This window comes from Sipha flava, unplaced genomic scaffold (genome assembly GCF_003268045.1).
Source record: "Sipha flava isolate LNK unplaced genomic scaffold, YSA_version1 81_pilon_pilon, whole genome shotgun sequence".
Lineage (NCBI taxonomy): Eukaryota > Metazoa > Arthropoda > Insecta > Hemiptera > Aphididae > Sipha > Sipha flava.
In genome coordinates this window covers 66,979-87,155 of record NW_020273623.1, presented here as the reverse complement: position 1 = coordinate 87,155, position 20,177 = coordinate 66,979, and the positions used below count along the sequence as shown (strand labels likewise).

Sequence of the window (20,177 nt, the reverse complement as noted above, 5' to 3'; positions counted from 1 at the left end):
TTTTATTTATAAAATTAATATTTACTTATATTATTACTATTTTTAATTTTAACTTTTTAGGTATATATTTATAAAAAATTATCAAATCATTTAAAATTGATCGATAAACATTTTGGCTCTTAGAATTATTGTATTTATTCATGTGACCCACTAGCCTATTTATATTGGCCACCCCTGATATATAGTATAGTATACTATACTTGGTATAATGTACCTACTTATATTGAAAAATAATTATATTTTGTAATATATTATTATGAATAATAATTTAATCATATTTTAATGTTATTATGTATGTAAATATAAATTGAATTATAAACCTGCTGTTCTATACTTATTATTATAATAATTTATTGTATTTGATTGTAAAATAAATTAAATTCACAAAATTTATACTTATTGTTTTTTGCGCAATTATTTATAATATGTTGTAAGTATCTATATTTTGTTTATTAGGAATCCTCCTTACAAGAAACTATCATAAGTTCAAAAAGTCTTTACAAGTGAAATTTGCTACAAGTAATCCTATTCGAGAAATTATCAATGTTTCACAAACCAAATCGCTAATTTTGCCAAAAAAAATCTAAGGAATAAAATCGTTTTGCTGTGAACGGAACAATAGTACAACTACAACATATGGCACCCTAGTAAAAAAAATTGTATAGTGCCCTATTATATGGTATCTTTATTATATTTATTTATATAGTATGTAATTTAATATAGGGATAATGTAATATTAATAAAGTAGTTTGTAAATAATTTTTATAACTTACCAATCAGTATTACTCAGTATTTAAAATAACAAAAAAGGGCAAGTGTACTCTAATCCATATATCATTCTCAGTGTCCCATATACTCCCATACAATTATTAGACAATTAATCATAAATATATATTATGAGGCGTTTTATTGAACATTTTCCTCCATAAACTATTCATGTGCTGTAAAAATGTATAAGCTTGTTAATTAATCACTTATTGTTTTAATTAACAGATTGTAAATACCTCTTAATAAAATAAAAAAAATTTAAAAAAACTTATATATTACTATATAATTTATAATTTATATATATTAGTTAGTTTTGTTTGTAGGACACTGCTTAACACCTAGTAACATCAACTAAATTGCAAAGCCAATTTTTCAATTGTTTCATTGTCTATGATTATTTTTAACTAACAGTTCAGCATTTCAGTAAACTTTTCGGAAAAATGTTAAAGAGGACGTTTTATAAGCACTGTGAGAGATAAGGGGTGAATTCCTTTACACCCCTTCACTTTAAACTAAAAATAATATACAATAAAAATATTATAGATATTTACTTTATTTTTATTTTATATTTAAAAAACAATTAATACAAGTCGGCAACATTTAACTTTTTTAACCTTCAAGTTAGCAAATATGTCTATTAATTCACTAATGTTTAATTTTTAGTTATATTTTTTTCAATGTTCAAAATGGAAATGTTTGACAGTCAATTATTACTCATTGTATTCAATAAATAGTTTTTGATAAGCTTCAGAAAACCAATATATCAATAATATATATCATATATTTTCTTTTTTGTTATTTAGAATGAAACATAAAATAAAAGTTTACTTAGACTTGATAATTTGCCTTGGTTATCTTTATATCCATGGTGTTTCAAAATTGTATTTCCAGTAATGACAGATAAATTTAAAAAAAGTTTAATATTTTAATTTTTATATTATATTCCCCTAGTCCGACGATCTGCTACTAGGTAATCGGCTAATCTTGGTTCGTAATCAGTTCACCGAAGGGAAATAAAGTTTTTCGAGCATAACGATAAAAATTATAAAATAAATTAATTTATATTATTGATTTTAAATTTATAATTTAATATTAATGGACTCTAATCCCAGTTGGACAAGGATGCCTTTGGTGTTATAAATAATAAAACAATAAAAATGTATACGTATATGTAAAAATATCATTTGGCCCAAGAAGGCTTAATATAAATAAAATAATAAAATAATATGGGTTGACCCAACAGTGTAAATAATAATATATGTAAATATATATATATATATATATATATATGAGAATAATAATATGCTACATTCGACCAATACCACAATATGTGACTGCGTTCAATGGAAGGTTTGATCCCACGTAACCGCACCGGGGTAGTAATAATAACGATAACTTAAATGAAATCGACGTGTACACAACGAAGACGAAAAAACAAGAGAGAGAAAGAGCTGATGCTGGCGACATTCACCATGACAGCTACAGCCGTCTGACACCGTCTTGACGATAAAATGCCACCACACGAAAACGCAACTGAAAATCTATCGAACGTGTGAAATAACGGAAATTTCTACGTGTTGATAACAGTGCTATTAAATAAAAGTGATGATGAAAAACTTTTAATTTTGGAAAGAAAAATACTGCGAAAGATTTTTGAAACAGAAAAGGACATGCTAAGTGGTGAGTGGAGAATAAGAAAAAACGATGAATTAAAAACGTTCTTCCATAAACCCAGTATGCTCGAAACAATAAAGAACAAACGATTGCTATGGGCTGGGCATGTTTGGCGTAGCAAAAACCCACTCATACGCAAATGATACGCAGAAGAAAAGACCGCTGAGAAGACCACGACTGAGATGGGAAGATGCATTGGCGTAATTACAGGGGTGCATAGGAATTTAGCATCCCTAAGTTCAAATGTACGAGTAGCATTCCTATTTTTTTTTCAGATCTATATAATCTATAGTAATTACAGTTAAATACCATTTAATTAAATTTTTAGCAATTTCAGCACCTCCAATATTTGGGCTCTAGTTGCGCTCATGGGAGGACGTAGTGAAGAATGATATGAAAGCATTAGGAGGAGATGTAGACTGGAGGATACAGGTATCGGAGAGAGAAAATTGGAGGCAAGGATGTATGTCGGGATGGTCCTAGTGGCTGAGTTTACCGAAGAAAAAGAAGAAGATAACTGCGCCGATCGCGCAAGGGGTACATCGCCGCGGCCAACCAACGCTGCAGCAACACAACACGCCGCTGTGTATTGCAGGAAAATTTTATCAGAAAATTGCGGGAACGCAAAAATATTTGAAAATTGTTTGCTGCTCGAACACTATCGTAGATTTGTATGCCCTATTTTTTTTCTTCTCACGTGTACATTAAATATTTTTATTGAAAATATTAGATTGATGAATTTGAATTAAATAATTATCAATCACAGTCATCGATGTATTCGTTTGAACTCTCGCACTAGGAAGATAAAATTATGTATGAGTAAGTACACATCACAAATAATATGGTACGGTTATCATAATTTATTATATGCTCTACTAATCAGTAATTTTTTTTTAAATGGTGCATATTGAGCCTACCAACGAAGTCGAATTGATTGTAAATGTTAAATTATTAACCTTAGTTGAAATAACACATAGTCTTAAGTAGGGCTCAAACATTATTACACTAAAAATGTTATAAAATCGATTGCATTTTTGCTATGAAAAAAACCCAATATTGTGCTTGGAAATTGCAATAAAATATTTTTATTGATAGGTTTTAAACTAGTATATTATAAAAACAAAATCAAATTCTCATCATTAAAAATCTGGTAATTTATCTAGTCTTATTTTTTCAGGAATCTATAGATAATTTTATCGAAATTTAAAACTTTTTATTTAAACTATTTTTTTTTGTTTTTTTAAAAAAAAAGGTATTTAAACCTATTTATTTTTTTACCTTAAAAATTATTGCACTGTACTATAAACGACTTCCTCAGGTTCTTAAACTTGAAAGACTTTCGATTATAAGACAACAAATTCTTGTAGACGGAAAAACTGCGCTCGACGTCGACCGAGGTTATTGGTACATATTTAAAATAAACGAAGTCTTGAATGGATAATTTTTCTGGTAATCCATAATATTATATTATAGTTGTTTCGTCGATCAATATATTGGATATTTGTTGAATAAATTCAAAACCCATATTTTTTACCAGAACGTTTTTAAATTTTTCATTAATTATCTCGCCGATGTTTCCTGATACCATGGCTTGAAATCGATTTCAAATATCGATAAAAATCATTAAAAATTTATTAGAGTATCAAAATCGTTAATGGTTGGTAATGATTTTCAAAATTTATATTGAAATTGAAAAAAGTTAAAATCGATATTTTAAATCAAAATCAAAATAATTTTAATAATTAAAACGATTTTAAATCAAATTAATTTAAAATTCAACAGCCAACAGGTCTATTTATATTGTTAATTCGTTGACATTACTATATTTGGTAATAATATTGATTATACATAATATAAATAACTAGTACTTATTTTGTTTTCTTAGAATATTTAAGATAAATAATCAGCGTTCGATGACCGATTGTTGTTTTTATACACATGATTTATTCCGAATAATATAGACATTTTGTAGTGTATTATTATGGATAAGATATTAATTTATAATATTCCATTGGCTGTCACCCCTGAGTTATACTTTTAACCAATAATATACAATCAAAGAACCTAAAATAGTTTTATTTTATACTTTTGCAGTTTTGCAAAGCGTCGTTATATTTGTCCCACTTATAATTTAAAACATTGTTCTCATATTTAATTAAATTATGTCCGAGTCTATGAATAAAAAACTTTATTTTACATTTTAATCATTTCACATAGATGTATCTCTAGTTTACTTCATTTTAGTTTCGCATTGATATTATGTTTTTTTATTTTTGAGACACTTTAATAATAGTTGTAGTTAATACGAAATGTTATATAACATAGGTAATAAAAAAAATGGATTTAAATATATACTACCTACATCAGTAGTTTGTCACTACAGCCTACTATACCATTATGCTGATGATGTACTAACATCTGAGAAATTATTATAAATCATGGATAACATTCTGTTGTGAACCCGAAATCGAAAATAAGCATGTAACATGGACCATTTTAGAATAAAGCACGCCAATTGTTTTTCCTGTTTTGACCATGTACGGCGTTGCATCACTAAGGAATAACAATACATCATTATGGCGTATACCATCAAGCCAAAGAAGAAATATCGATTGATCAAAGACTTTTGTGATTGTTAAATAATTCGTCTTCTTGAGCACTTCTGAGTTTAAAAGATTAATTTTCCCCGGTTTGTCGACTTCCAATGTACCTACAATCGATATCATGTCATATCGAATATATATACAAAGGTTATATAATATTCATTAATATTTTTAAAAGAACTACATTAAAGAATTTATAAAATATACTTTTTAAAAATTTGTAATTTATATAAATACTTTTATATTTTTGAAGATTTATGTTTTAAGTTTTTAGATGGATTTTGAATTGTATATGTTTATTCTACTTATTTACTTATGATTTATTACCATTTGTTGGTTTTCATCTAATTGTGGTCACGAATGCCCTTGCTATACCACTGATAAGGAAAATATGAATGTGTAAGTTGCCATCAGTTATAAAAATTTAACCACTTTTCTATACGGTGATTATAATGTAATTATTAACATTCATATTGTTCGATTAGGTAATATATATTTTTACACACGAAACACTTTTAAAAATATAAATGAAATACCAATGAGAAAAATATTTAATGAATTAGTACATGATAGTATAAATGTATAAAAAAGTTTTAAAATTAAACCGAATAAAAAATAAAAAAGCTGCTGCAAATATGTAATATGTTACATACAGCCAAGTGTTTAGGAAATTCTTTATTCGTGTGATTACAGAATATGACGTGCCTAAATAACTTATTTATTTATTTATTTTCTAGCTTAAACCAGGCTAATAGTCTAGGGCCGATAAGCTTTAGCGAGCTTCTTATGTTCTTAAAAGTACTTGTACACAGAATAGTTTTTTATTGTAGAAAAAAGTAATACTACTAATCTTACTAAAGCTCTCTTACGTTTAGTTTAGGTATAGTACATAACACTTAGAGCATTTTAACCGATGCCTCTCTAGTCTCTAGCTAACCCACAAACTATGGGTAGATCAAATAATATTAAACAGTGTACACATAGATAAGACGTTCTATCTAGAGAAGTCTAGATGTATTCAATATACTTAATATAGCGAATAAACCATAAATAGAGCGCAAGCAAATATCAAAAATGTACTTGTATAATTATTTATGGTGAAGATGAGTTATATAAAATATAAACATTCGTTTATTAATAATAAACGCGTTTTTATTTAAAACAAAAAAAAATGTTTTGATCGACCTCCGTTTTCTTTACAATATATAAAAATTATATATAAGGGGGTCATCCCTCCATTGGTCTATACTATATTACAACAAAACCCCGATAATATATCCATGTTATACATTATTTTAAGTATTTTATTATAAGTCCGAAAAAGAACTTGAGTAAAATTACACGAAATACATTATTAAATTTAAAAAACCATTTTTTTTTTTTCATGACAACTATTTTTAAGGATTGCGTTTCATGTGAAAAATATTTCGCCTCTCCCCCCCTCCCCCCTTGGAATTTGTCAAGTACCACCAATGCATTGATCATTAATTTTGTAGGCATAACAATAGGGTTGGGTGTCAATGTCTAATTTTAGTTTTCTACAAGACGTGGTGGTGTGCATTTTTGAGTCTCCGAAATCGCTCGGGCAACGTATGCGAGTAATAATTCATACTCTCGTAACGCGTTGTCGCGGAGACTCTGGGGGTGGTTCTACCAAATGTTTGCGGCCCCGAGCACCCCCCCCCCCCCCCCCCGTGTGTGTGGGTGCGCAGCGAGCGCTATCGTTATCGTCGTCCCGCCGGGCCCCGGAAGGGGAAAAACCGAAGGATGACACCAATAGTCCGTACGTGCAGATGAACACACGTACAGTCATAGCGTTTAATATTATTCAACGTTCGTACGGTTTTTACTGCATCCTGTAACGTAGCCGCGCGCTGAACGAGAAATAATAATTATACGATAAAATTATAATAATAATAATATGATGACCTTTTCCCGTCCGACGTCGGTCGACCGGACCCCCGTCTACTCCCGTCCACCGCTGCCGCGTGTTTAGTGCGCGTGTGCGCCACCGCCGCCGCCGCCGCGAATACCGTTATCAGTAATCGTTCGACGTTCGCGCGCCGCCCGAGCCGCGCACCCGGTACCAGTTCACCATTCGAGTCCAGCAGCTTTCCATTCGCACCGCTCTCACGTCCGTCAGTCGTTTCTCTTCGGTTTTCCTCAGTGCGTCCAATCAAGTTCTTCTGCCGTTCGCCGACGACCACTGCGCTTCAGCCGAAAATCCGTCTTCGCACCATGGTGAGTACGTTCAACAGTTGTCTCCGACGATCACGTTCGCGGCCGGCGGTTCTGGGTTTTACCATTCCTCCCCCTCTCGTCCGGACACGGTAAACACCACGATTCGGTAAATCTGGTCTGGTCGACTGATACCCGGCTAGCTCGGTTCCCGTAGCTTTCAAACGATTCCTCTGGGTTTCGGTCATCCGCGGTCTTACCGATGTCGTGCAACTTGTTCGGAACGGTCACGACTAGAAGAGATTAGGAGGGTGGTGGAGGGAGGGCAGCGCGGCACGTAGACCTGACATGATTAGAGAGACCGCCAAGAGTTGTGTTCATGTTGTGTGTTTTTGCAGTCTTTCGAAGAAGCAGTCGACAAAGTGAAGAACTTGAACGAAACCCCCAGCGACAATGAATTGTTGGAACTATACGGGCTGTATAAGCAATCCACGGTTGGAGATGTAAACACAGGTAATGTACACTTATATTTATGTAAAATCTTGTGTCTGTGTGTGCGGTCGTATTGCAATGATTGTTGTTTGTTTGCAGCCAAACCAGGCTTTTTGGACTTCAAAGGAAAAGCCAAATGGGAAGCGTGGAACGGTAGAAAAGGCATGAGTAATGATGAAGCAAAAAACAAGTATGTTGAAATTGTCGACAAGCTCGTTGAAAAAATTGGCCTCAAAGCTTAAGTCTATTGACTCCTCTCTCAATGATCTTGTGCTACACGAACATTACTTAAGTTTACTTAATCTACTTAATAAAATAATACAAATCATGTATGTATTATGACGGCCAAACTTAACCAATTGATTGTATCCTTCAATGTGCTTTCAAATCGCACATTTAAATTATTTATTATATTAATTTACATCACAGTAAAATTATTTTAATTATCTATCAAAATGTATAATTTATTAGAATATTATTGTTTAGAAATCAAATGACTTTTTCAATGATCTATTGGCAAATTTATGTTAATACGTATCATTCTTATTGATAATTTTTTTATTAATATCTAGTTTATATCATTTTTTTATGTAAAAAATTGTGCCTTAAAATAAGACCTTTTTTTATGAACTATGCAAAAATGAAATTTTATTTTATATTTTAGTATGCACGCAATCATATTGTATTACATGATCAGCATTCAAAATAAAGTTTCCTGGTTGGTTTGTAATTGTACTGTTATTTGTAACATTTGTGGCATTGAGATTATGATCATCACTGCTGTATATTCAAATGTTGGAACTAAATTATTTGTAATGTATGGGGCCAGTAACTGAAAAACTAAATTTTAATTTTACAATTTATTCCTATATTTACATCACAGGAAAAATATATTAAATCAATATACTTAACATACTCTTTACTAAACTATTAATAACTCATTCAATTATTAAAGATGAAATTCAAAGATAATATCTGCTATTATAATTATTTAGTGTTGAGTTTGAATAATCAATACATTGTATTGTACATTTTATGTACTTTTATTGGTGTAAACTAATGTAGTGGCTCATTAATTTAATAAAATATATTAAATCATGTTTATACTTTTATAACCATTGTGGCCAATACTTCCTACTAAAATAAAAACAAATAAATTGTATTTTAATAATTAACAATTATAAAATCTACTTATGTATGTTTGAGAATTTTAAAAATGATTTATTTATTCTAATCAAAGTAGCTATCGTAATAATTTTGTAATGTAGAATATTCACAAAATCAAATTTGTTTATTATAACTATACTGATAATTAGTATTGATAAAAAATATAATTGTATACCATCAACAATCCTATACTACGCTGTTTGTATTTATTCTAAATGAAATTGTTTTATTTTGAGTTTTCTAGTAATGGCAATAATTTATTCATTAATAATAAATGGAAGGTCAATTTGGTACTTGAGAATAAAAAACAAAAATTAATTGTACACATACAGAATACAAATTGTTATACATGTCATATTCATATTTTATGTATTTTATTTTGTATTATTTTCAACATTTGGTTCTATGACAGTGTTCCAACATTTAACATTGAATCGCTGTTGTGTCCTTGTAATTGAATATCAAATGTTTATTATTGTAATAATAAAATTAAAAATTAAATATAAATGTTTACATTTTTCCATTATCATAATGCAAATAAATCAAAAATAAACTTATGAATTGTTACACATGGCTTTTTACAGAATTCTTTTAAAATAGTCCATATTCATATTTGAACAATAAAACATTTTGAGTTCCTTTTTTACCATTATTTAAATTAATCTATTAAACTATATTAAGTACTGTAAATGTTCAAGTTTATTCAGATAAAATTAACATAAGCAATCTTACTAAAAATATAAAAATACGTGCACAAAATTTAAATGTTTTAACAAAAATTTGTTGTCACTAGTATATTTTTTTAATTATATACAATATTTTTGTATATATATATACATAATATCTTGTATATATATACAATATCTTTGAATATGTATATTAGGTAAATAATAGACTTTTGTTAAAAATTAATCAAATTGCCTATATCGAACCCCTTAAAAATATGTGAATAACACACATGTTGTATCATGTCATGTTACTTATGTTTATAAATTATATCTTTGCAATATTTTTATTATTTTTTCAAAAGTATAATTAAAATTATAATTTATTAATATTCATTATATTTTAAACTAAAAATTTTAATTTTTTGCCTAGATATTTAATGCTATATAAAACAATTTAAAATATTTTTGTTGGATTAAAAATATAATATTAGTTCTTATTTTTAATAAGAATTTTATTCCACCATTTTCAATGTAATTAAGTAATAAAAAAAAAAACTATAGCATAGAAAATTAATAGTTATGCGGTATATATTGATATACACAATTATTGTCTTTTAAAGAGTTTAAATTAAAAACAAAAATTGTTTAATTTATTTCCATACAATTATGTTATATTTATTTGTTACTGTATTTTAAATGAATTAATTTTTTTTTTCATACCCAATACAATAAAGTAAATTCTTCATATGTCGCGTGTTATTTTGTCCCAGTAATATGAAATCGGGAATTACAAAAAAAAAACAACATTTTGTTGGTATTTAGTTACAGATTCATTAATATAGAAGAGTTATTTTATAACAAATATTATATGCATACAATTAATACCATTAAAATAAAATAAAAATCCAGAGAAAAAAAAATGTATTTAATTTTTAAAAAACAATAAGGCAATCTAAAGTACTCTTTATTGTTCATTTTCACTGACTGCTCATTTATGTAGTATTAACAGTGTCTATTTATATAATTAGGAATTTGCTTTGGGGGAGCAGTATTAAATTTTTTTCAATAAAAATCTGTAAATTTTATATCATTTTCAAGAAAATCTTTAACTCAATAAAAAAAACATCATGATATATAACATAGTTGAATTATTGTTAAATTATATATATATAAATCTTATATAAAGAAATCATAAGAATTTATAAGACCAAATCTTATTCCCAAGGTGTTTCGAAAAACATATGTACGTATGTATTTAGGCGACATATACAGTACAAAAACAAAACAGAATAATTCAAAGTATTAATAAAATAACAGTCAAATAAAGCTCTGAGGGATCTATCCTAATCTTTTTATTACGTCTGTGGAACAGACGTCGAATATGCTTATGGGGTTTTCCTTATTTCCTTGTTGAAGAAAAAATGTAAAACATTTATAATACTATTCATCACATAATTTATTCGACGAAAAATGTCCCAGCTATCCGGTTTCGTGGCCCAGATAAGCGATGAACATTAATTTACAACATTAATTTGTTTATTTCGGTATTTGAAGAATTGTCCTGACCTATTTATCTATTACATCTTCTATACATAATGGATAAATGCTGGTTATTAATATTTATTATCGAGCCGTGAATATTGAACATGACTTTAATTTTGAAAATCCAGGGACAATATTTTCTATTCCAACAATACCGTGGTTCATAAGCGTAAGTAAAAAGTTCAAGTTTTACGCAATTAACATCTGAATCTGTTCTAAAATATTGAATGAAATGGTGTGTAGTTAAGAGTTTTGATTTTTATCCTTTCAAACATTATTTACAGTCCATTTAATTATGTGCGTTTTTCGATTAAGTCTATTGATTGTCAGAATTAATATTCTTGCGGTTTTTCGGTCCACATAGCAAAATAAGACAGCGGTACTAGTTCAGTGATACATGACCCCGTTGAAAAGGTGCCTTCGCAAAGTCTTATATACCTTAGGAGGGACGTAAGCGATCTCCTCCAGATTACGTTAGTCTGTCTTTTGTATCCGAAAGGGTAAGACGTAGATGGTATGTATGGTCCTGGTTGACGCGAGACTTTTACTTGTGAATTTGGCAACGTAAGTTGGTGCAGTGAGTCTCCAATTAACCCACCCATGTTAAAGAACGTATTTGTGAAGTGAAGAGTCAATGATCTTGATAACATATTGATAGCGCCGTCAACTATTCATATGATGAAATCGGTATTACATTATATTTAATCATCGGAACTCATTGATGGAGAGCATTTTATTTTACTTCAACTAATGTGTCATTTTCGTATAGACTTAAACTTGAGTATTAAGCATTCGGTCTTGGTCTCAGTTATAATCTTCCCAATTAATTCTGAACAAACAATAAGTTAAGTTCGTACGCGCAGAGGTGTGTCTTGCCATTTAGGGGGGGGGGTTAATAATTTTAACTTAACAGGGGAATACAATAGTAAATATACATCCGTTATCGTATCCACGACCGTAATCGCTTGTATAATAAAATAACCTCGGTGGAAGTTCAGAAATGTAACTTCAATTTTATAAAAATTTTAAATATTTGTTAATATTTCTGGAGGTAGGGGGGGGGTTGTCTGATGACGGAGGTCATCGTCTAATATAAATAATACAACGCATGGAATGATAACATCGTAAAATCGGTATATCGATTCATCCGCTCCGAGAAGGCCTTTATTGTTTGTTGAGACTTGTTTGATCTGACGATTTAATCGAACAGTGGTACACATTCAACACACGAATTCCAATCCGATGGATGTGAATCGAATAAATATACGAGCCTTGATAGTGTTCCTTAACCAAACTAAACACATTAGTCTTTTACTGAAACGGTTGTCGTTATAAATAATAAAGCCAACGCGTGCGTTTCGACAACGTAGAAGGTATTTGAAATATAAAATTTATTAAAACAAGCCAAGTATAAATTTACGATAATATGCTGTTTATTGTTATTACCGACGGACGGTGGTGACTTGAAAATATTAAACGGGATACGATTGTTCTTCATGTCGAGTAAGATGATCAGTGAACGTTCGTACATAAAATAATGTTGATATTTTTTTCCGCGCAACGAGTCGCATTTGCAGACTTGGCCGTGGCTGGCAGTCGATTGCCGTTCATCGGTTCCATTGTCTAGGTTCTAGTGCAACGCAATACCGTATACCGTTGTGCGTCTGAAACATTAGCCATTAAACGATGAACGAGAAAAAAAAATAAATAAAACGATTGCGAACACCGTGTTTTTGCGAGACGATTGCTGCGCGCACGTACGAGGACGGAGACGCGATTATTATACACATCGATAGGATATTAATTTCACGTCGCTGGCCGACGATTATTACGTGCGTTTGTGCGGTTCGACCGGAGGAATTCGATTCGCGAAGCAGTCCGCTGCACGGGTACAGTGTTCGGACGGCACGCGGGCGGTTGCGAATTAGTGTTGACCGCGTCCGTGATGGCAATCCGTCAAAACGGATCGACTTTTGACGCGGAGAATTTGACGGATAGGAATATTAATGAGACGTCGCGCAGGACCGCCGCAATACCGGTTTTATTTATCGCATGGTAATGACCCGACCAACCTACGGGCACGACCTTGCCAAAAGGAGAACATTAAAAACGTATACATACTTGACGCGCGCGCGCGGTATTTTTTTTATATTTGCTCGCGATATTTGCATATGGCTATCGAGAGCGTGCTGTTACGCTACGCGGGCACGCGAAATAAAATGGAAACGGTGGACGCGCGCGTGTGAAAACCGCCGTTCGTAGGATTAACAATTGTTATGGACGCGTTCCGTTAAATGCGTACGACACGAGGTGAGGCTAAAAGTTCAGCCGCGAAGCGATCATCGCAACAGTCCATGATGTTCTTACGTACGAGTTTTTCGCTCGTTTGGGCACGTCTAAGGAATTTAAAATAATTGTACCGGTCATGTCGGATCGCTATGAATAGATAGATGAATAAAATAAACACACGATTCATGCTTATAAGTAATCTTAGCGTTGACATAATTATCGTAGAAAACATTATCAAGTTAGACACGAACTAAAGATGATTTGTATGGATTAGGGAATTCTCGACAATTGCGACACAATGCACATTATATTAAACGCTGCGTGCGCTATACCCGCCGGACCTGCTGCTCTGCTCAAAAGCTTCCGTATTATGTGCGCCGTGATAAATCGATCTGGTTAATGGACGACCGTCGACAACATTTGTATAAAATCCGTCGGCTGCGGTATAACCGGACAATTATATTAATAATTATAATTAGTTATCCGGCGCTCGATAAGTGGTTTTGACGAAAACGACCCTCTGGCGGTGGTGGTGACAGTGGCGCTGTTTCTAGTAGATAAAGTCTAGAACGATAAACCGTCAGCAATTCAAGTCCAAATGTACAGCATTCAACTGCAGAGAGCAAATTTTGTTCGAGTGTTCTACTCCGGAGCGAATCCCCAGTCAGAAACATGTCCTTCCGGGAACCAATACGAACAAATCCGTTGATCCGATTGAATTTTAACAGGCGTGTTTAGGATTGCAATGCGCATACGGCGTTTGAAAAACCGTTCTGGTCTGAAAATGTTAACAAATACGATTTACCACGAAAACATAATTCGTATATTCCACTCGATAATGGTGATTTCAAATTGTCGCACTTGAAACGGACATCATGTGCACTTTGTTCGTGTATTTTCGATACTTAAATCACTTACTCCCCAGTGAGACACATGTTGCTGCACGTTAAGGCTTTTTTTTCGAACGAAAGATCAAAGTTTGGATTGAGGATCAACAATTATTTTCCCGATACAACGAGAAATGTGCCCGACAGTTCTATAAAATCATAATTTATGCACTATACGCGCTGCATGCGTAATGAAAACTGAAGACTGGACAAAGACAAGTTTCAAGAATTGGATTGGTATAATTTCGGTCCATGAGTCAGTGTTCAATAATTATTTTAAAATTAGATAGATAAATCATTATACTCAAAAACCAATTTAGATATTACAAGTAGAACCAAAACTGGTCGACCAAAGAGCAACTATACGACATCATAAGACCAAACAGTTGATAACTTGGAATAGAAATTACCGTTGCTGTTATAAAAAAAAATTGAAGCAGAATTAATTGATTTTAATGAACTAAGGATGCTCTTAAAATAAATACTAATGGTCAATGATTATAAACAGAGAAACGACTAAAAATGTATTTGAAATAATGGAGTAGACACACAACAATCAATAATTCATTTCAGCCTTATACGGAACTCAAGAGACGTGTACCTTAAGAGATATCATCTGAATATAATAAATTATTGCGTGTTATTATTTTAGCGTAAAGTTAAGAAATAAAACGTTTTTACGAGTTCTTAAAATATTGCAACACTATATAATTAAACATCACAAAAAAAAAAAAAAAAACTGAATATACCTTATAAATCATCAATAAAATAACATTTAACATAATTAATAAAACCGGTGATAGTTAGTTTGAAAAATAAATAAAATGTGATTAAAATTCGATTTGTTTATAGAATAATCGGTTTTGATACGTGATATGATGAGTTTTTATTGTTACAAAACCTATCAAGTAGTAATGCAGTAAAAATCGTTTGATTGTATCCATATCGCATCAAAATATTTAGAATGTTAACTATCAATAACCGTATCTTTGGTTTTTTTTATATATACTCACACCGAACCGTTTCAACGCGAATACGTGAACATTACAAATCGCATGATTTAAATCAAAGTCTGTATAGACGTAATCGCGTGCCGTTGGTTTCCTTGATCGGGTTGTGCGAAAACGTCTGCTCTGAAAAAAATAAAGACGACCTCCTATCAACTTATTTCTCCTATACATAAAATATTAGAACAAAGTAATAAATTCAGCCTTTTGTGTGTGCACGCGTTATTATAATAATATTATCTGTAATCTTATATCTACGGAGTAAGATTTAAATATGTGACCATGTGTAATATTAAAAGACGCAATTTATTACCTTCGTGTGACTGCAAGAACGTTAGACAGAATTAATCACATTTGTCTGTTAAATTTTCGAAAAAATAAAAATACCATAGATATGATTCGGAAAAAATGTTTTTGTTCTCGTTCAGAACATCGTTGTTTTTCTGAAAATAGGTAAATAAATTCGTGTATGTTACAACAATAGGGTAAATAGGTAACTTGTAAATAATAATGATTTTTAACTTTGTGTAAGCACTACATTATAAAATAACTTATGTGTTTAGTAAAATGTTACTTATTACTAAAGCAGTGTAGTCATTTTTGTCTAGATTGATCTACAAACATAGTCCTCAACTCAATAAAAGATATTAAGTATTTTATTGTATCTTATATCTGGTATCTTCAAAAAATATTAAAGTATCTTGTGCTTTGTATTTAGACATGGCCGGCTTTAGCACTTTCAACGCTCAGTGCAAGAACTATTTTGGCAGTCCTCTATCTTAAACAGGCAGAATTTCGGTAACTGGAGGGGCCTCATTATACATATTATAACCTAAGCCTCGTTCATAATCATAAATGCTCAAAATAATTTTTTAAACGTGCATATTTGCCACATATTTGTAAATCATTCAGGAAACAAACATAATAATACTTGTAATAGCATAATGATAGTTTATAAAACTGTAATTGTACCTACATGAGCGGCCTATCCTTGTATGTCGAAAGAATAATAAATAATGATAATTATAATAGTAATAAAATTTATATTGAAGCACATCGTAAAATTTTTTTTATTTTTTATTTATAGGAGATAATTTGTGTCACCAACGATTGATCAAATTTAATTCTAATTTTGACGCCTTTCACGCGCCATTCTGATGTTGGCGTCCTGGCCATCACACGCGTCGATCGTATCTAGAACCGGCCCTGTATTTAGATACTAATTATAAATGTATCTTGTATCTTGTATTTAAATCCTTTGCTTAAGATATTTTGCCCAGTCTGGATATACGTAGATACATGAAAATTTATTTTTGGTTTTATTTTTATTAATTTGTACACATTTTATCATATACATATGCGAAGTCTAAGTATTAGCCGGTACACTTAGACGTAGTTATGAAAATTATAATTCAACGGTTTCGCACTGTCTACACAAAACGTACGAAACGTCCGTATCAAATTGAAATCATATATATTTTATCAGGTACTACATATTTTTAGCAACGTTACATATATAATGGTACCACACACTTCGTATGGCCTCCGGTTGTTGTTTCAACTGTTTCCATTGCATGTTATTATCGTTGCGCATCGGCGTGCAAAAAATAAAAATAAAATTGAATTATGAAAATTATATTATTCGTGTACCGCCAAAGGGGCGTGCGCGATAAACGCCACTGCGATCATATACATTTCGTATAATGATGTATACGCCAGAATCTTATGATATCGTATTCGTCGTTATAGCAGCGAAGTATCAGCAGTGGACCAGTTTGCGTACACTTTTAATATATACGATTTGTGCTGTACACCTATTAATAAAAGTTTTCCGACAGATTTTAAAATTTATTTATCTATATTATTGCAATCTAAGGACACTGCCCGCTAATTAATGATAAAAAAATAGTAGGTACTTGTGTTTATATTTCGTTTTTTTTTTTCAATTCAATTAAATGTTATGTATTTATACGGCATAAATACATTATTATAAAAAAACAAATGAAAAACCAAATCATTGATGGATAACTTTTTATGAACTGTGGAATTGACATTTCTGGTTTTGGTGGGCTTTTTTTAACACGTTAAGGATTCCGCTAACATTTGAGAATCGCCGTACTCGATTGTATATTGTAATTTGTTGTCAAATTCAACTGGAACTGGAAGACACTAATACAAATAATATTCCTCTCAATACGATCACGGTCGCACCAGCCATCAAGTCCGTTCGCGTACCCAATGAGTCTATAAGGACGATGTCCCCAAGGATGATTACAATGTATTACCATATTATGTGCTCTGCTAAACTTCCAATAATACTACCGTGTACGCGTTTCGAATGACAATATTACAATTATTTGATTCAATATCGGATTTACAACCTCATTGGATAGTCGCACGAGAAAGACTACCTGTAAACGTTTTTCTATTGTTGATTTCCAATTAGTGTACTTCGATACTTCCTGTATCGTCGCAACCTTAAACCAAATTATGACTACGGGATCGATCGCGTGGTTAGGTCAATCTATGGGAATATTCACATCATGCCTTGCGCCAGTCAATAATATTATATCGTGCGCCTACGTGTTTTTATTTTCTAATATTTCAGTCTCGGTTTGGAACCGAAACCATTTACCATGCATCACCGTCCAGGGTCTCTCGATTTTAAAATAAGTAACGCCGAAAACATTGCGTTGTACACGCATACGAATGGGTATTTATATACTAACTGATTTACCCAACTTTTCTCGGGTTAGTTTTTAATTATTATTAGTAATTGTTTTTATTATTTTAAAGCACAACAATGTTATGCTAACAACCTGTTAACCTGTTTTGAATAAGTGAAAAACATTTTCTGTCGAACAAACTGTGAATTTAAACCATTCTTGAATCAACGAAAATCAGTCCAGTCGTTTAGGAGTGATGTACTCACGGTATACACATTTATGGATTTAAGTATGGTATTTACATAAAAATATATTTTCTGTAGTTGAGTTGATCTCGTATTATATATAATATAAAAATAAATTATTTACACAACACAAACCCAAGAATTTGTTACGTAGAAACCGATAATATTGTATATACCGACAAGTGGTTTTATTTAAATCTTCTGCATTCGAAATTACAATCATGCGATAAATTAAAATTAATAATTTGTTCAGAATGCACTTTTATTTTTAATCTCAATGTCGCTGAACTTAAAGTTGATAATCTAGATAAATAATGAAAATAAAAAAATACAAAACTACGGCTTTCATTTTTATTTGTAAGTGTACGGATTATAATATTGTCTTTGTAATAACTGTTGGTTCTAAGTCACTTGATATTTTTATAGCGTTCAGTTTGATCAGAAATATTATCAAATGTGAACACGAACAGGTGAAAATTTAAGGTTAGGTACATTTACTAATATATAATAATGGCCATTTAAATTTAAGTAATATCGGTTATTAGTAAAAAAAAAAATTTATTAGTAAAAGTTTTGGTAATATTGAAATCAGGTGAATCCTTAATATTTGTGATTTTTTTTTTTTTTTTTTAATCTAATGCATGATCCACTTAGAATTGACTTTTGTGTAATTTTTTTTTAACACCTGTCTGTGTTTTGAAAGTTATGCTTGTGTTTTATTTGATTTTTTACTAAGTATGGACACTAAGTACCTATCTTTGTAAAATTATTCACATTAAGAAATTTGAAATGTGTATCTCACATATAATCGACTCTTTAAATACGGATTTAGGGGGGCGATCGCTCTTTTCGCCCTCGCTAAAATACGCCCCTGGACTCAGACTTCAAATTTGCTTATTGTATTATTTTATGAATAGGTTGTAAATACATTTTGTTTCAACAAAATCTTGGTAATAAATTTGATTTAATCAGTTATAAATAAAAAAATCAGTTAAAATAAAATGTAATCGACTAAAAATATATGTATGTATTTGATATAATTATTAATCACGTATAAAATCAAAGCAAATTGAAGCAGTAAACACGTGGTACAAATCAATAAATTGTAAGCTTCGATGAATTTTTGATGAAGAGGTTATATAATAATCAATTTTTTGAAAAAAATAACAAATACATTTGTTATGCAATTTAAATGTAATTTAAAAAATGTTAATAATTTTTTTTTAATATGGTTTTAATATTTTATTGCTGTAATAGATATTGATTACAACGACGACCCGTGTTTGAAAAGCTACTGCGCGTAATGAATACGAACCGAATGAAATATAATTAGCTTTCGTATGAACTCATAATTATTGTTAAATATATGTACATGTTGCTCGATTATAAAAGTCTTGCAAAGAATATCATAAAATCATAACAACAAGAACTAATTGAAAAATTATAAACCTTGAGTTTTTAAAACAAGCGTAGAGGTGTGTAGTTGATCGGTTCACGGAAACATCGAAATGCTTAATTTAATAGATTAAAAACTTGAATAACGTATACCGATTATATGATATTATATGGTATATTTATGAATACGTTTACATATTTCATTATAATATCTAATGCTAAATAGTAATTGAAATGCTCTGATAAAAGATTACTTACGAAAATAAACGGTATACATATTTTATACAGGCGCGAGACCGATCATTTAAATTTTACTAAACGTTGTATTCGGGTTACACCAAACACATTTTATTGTTGTTGTGCCGTTATAATTATTGATCATTTTAACGCATTTACTCGCCGCCAGTCACGATTAAACGTATAATAAAATTTAATAATATTATAACGATCGCGTCCGATGGTATATTTTATGGTCAGGTTCTGTTGAATTTCCGAAACGATTTAAAAACAAGAAGATTTGGTTTCGAAAACTTTACCACGTGCGAGTGTGACGCATCGTGCGGCGTACAACTATCGCACTGTTCCATTGATACCTA

At 30.8% G+C, this 20,177-nt stretch overlaps 1 protein-coding gene across 1 annotated transcript; it reads left to right on the top strand.

Moving 5' to 3' along the window:
* The first annotated feature begins 7,077 nt into the window (after positions 1 to 7,077).
* LOC112693169 (putative acyl-CoA-binding protein) lies at positions 7,078 to 8,445 on the top strand. Its single transcript, XM_025568115.1, has 3 exons — positions 7,078 to 7,286; positions 7,622 to 7,736; positions 7,815 to 8,445. The coding sequence occupies exons 1-3, from the start codon at positions 7,284 to 7,286 to the stop codon at positions 7,955 to 7,957; spliced, it is 261 nt and encodes an 86-aa protein (XP_025423900.1). The 5' UTR covers positions 7,078 to 7,283; the 3' UTR covers positions 7,958 to 8,445.
* Positions 8,446 to 20,177: the final 11,732 nt, after the last annotated feature.

Coding starts and splice junctions, on each gene's coding strand:
- LOC112693169 (XM_025568115.1), top strand. Junction 7,737..7,814: donor GGTTGGAGATGTAAACACAG/GTAATGTACACT, acceptor GTTTGTTTGCAG/CCAAACCAGGCTTTTTGGAC.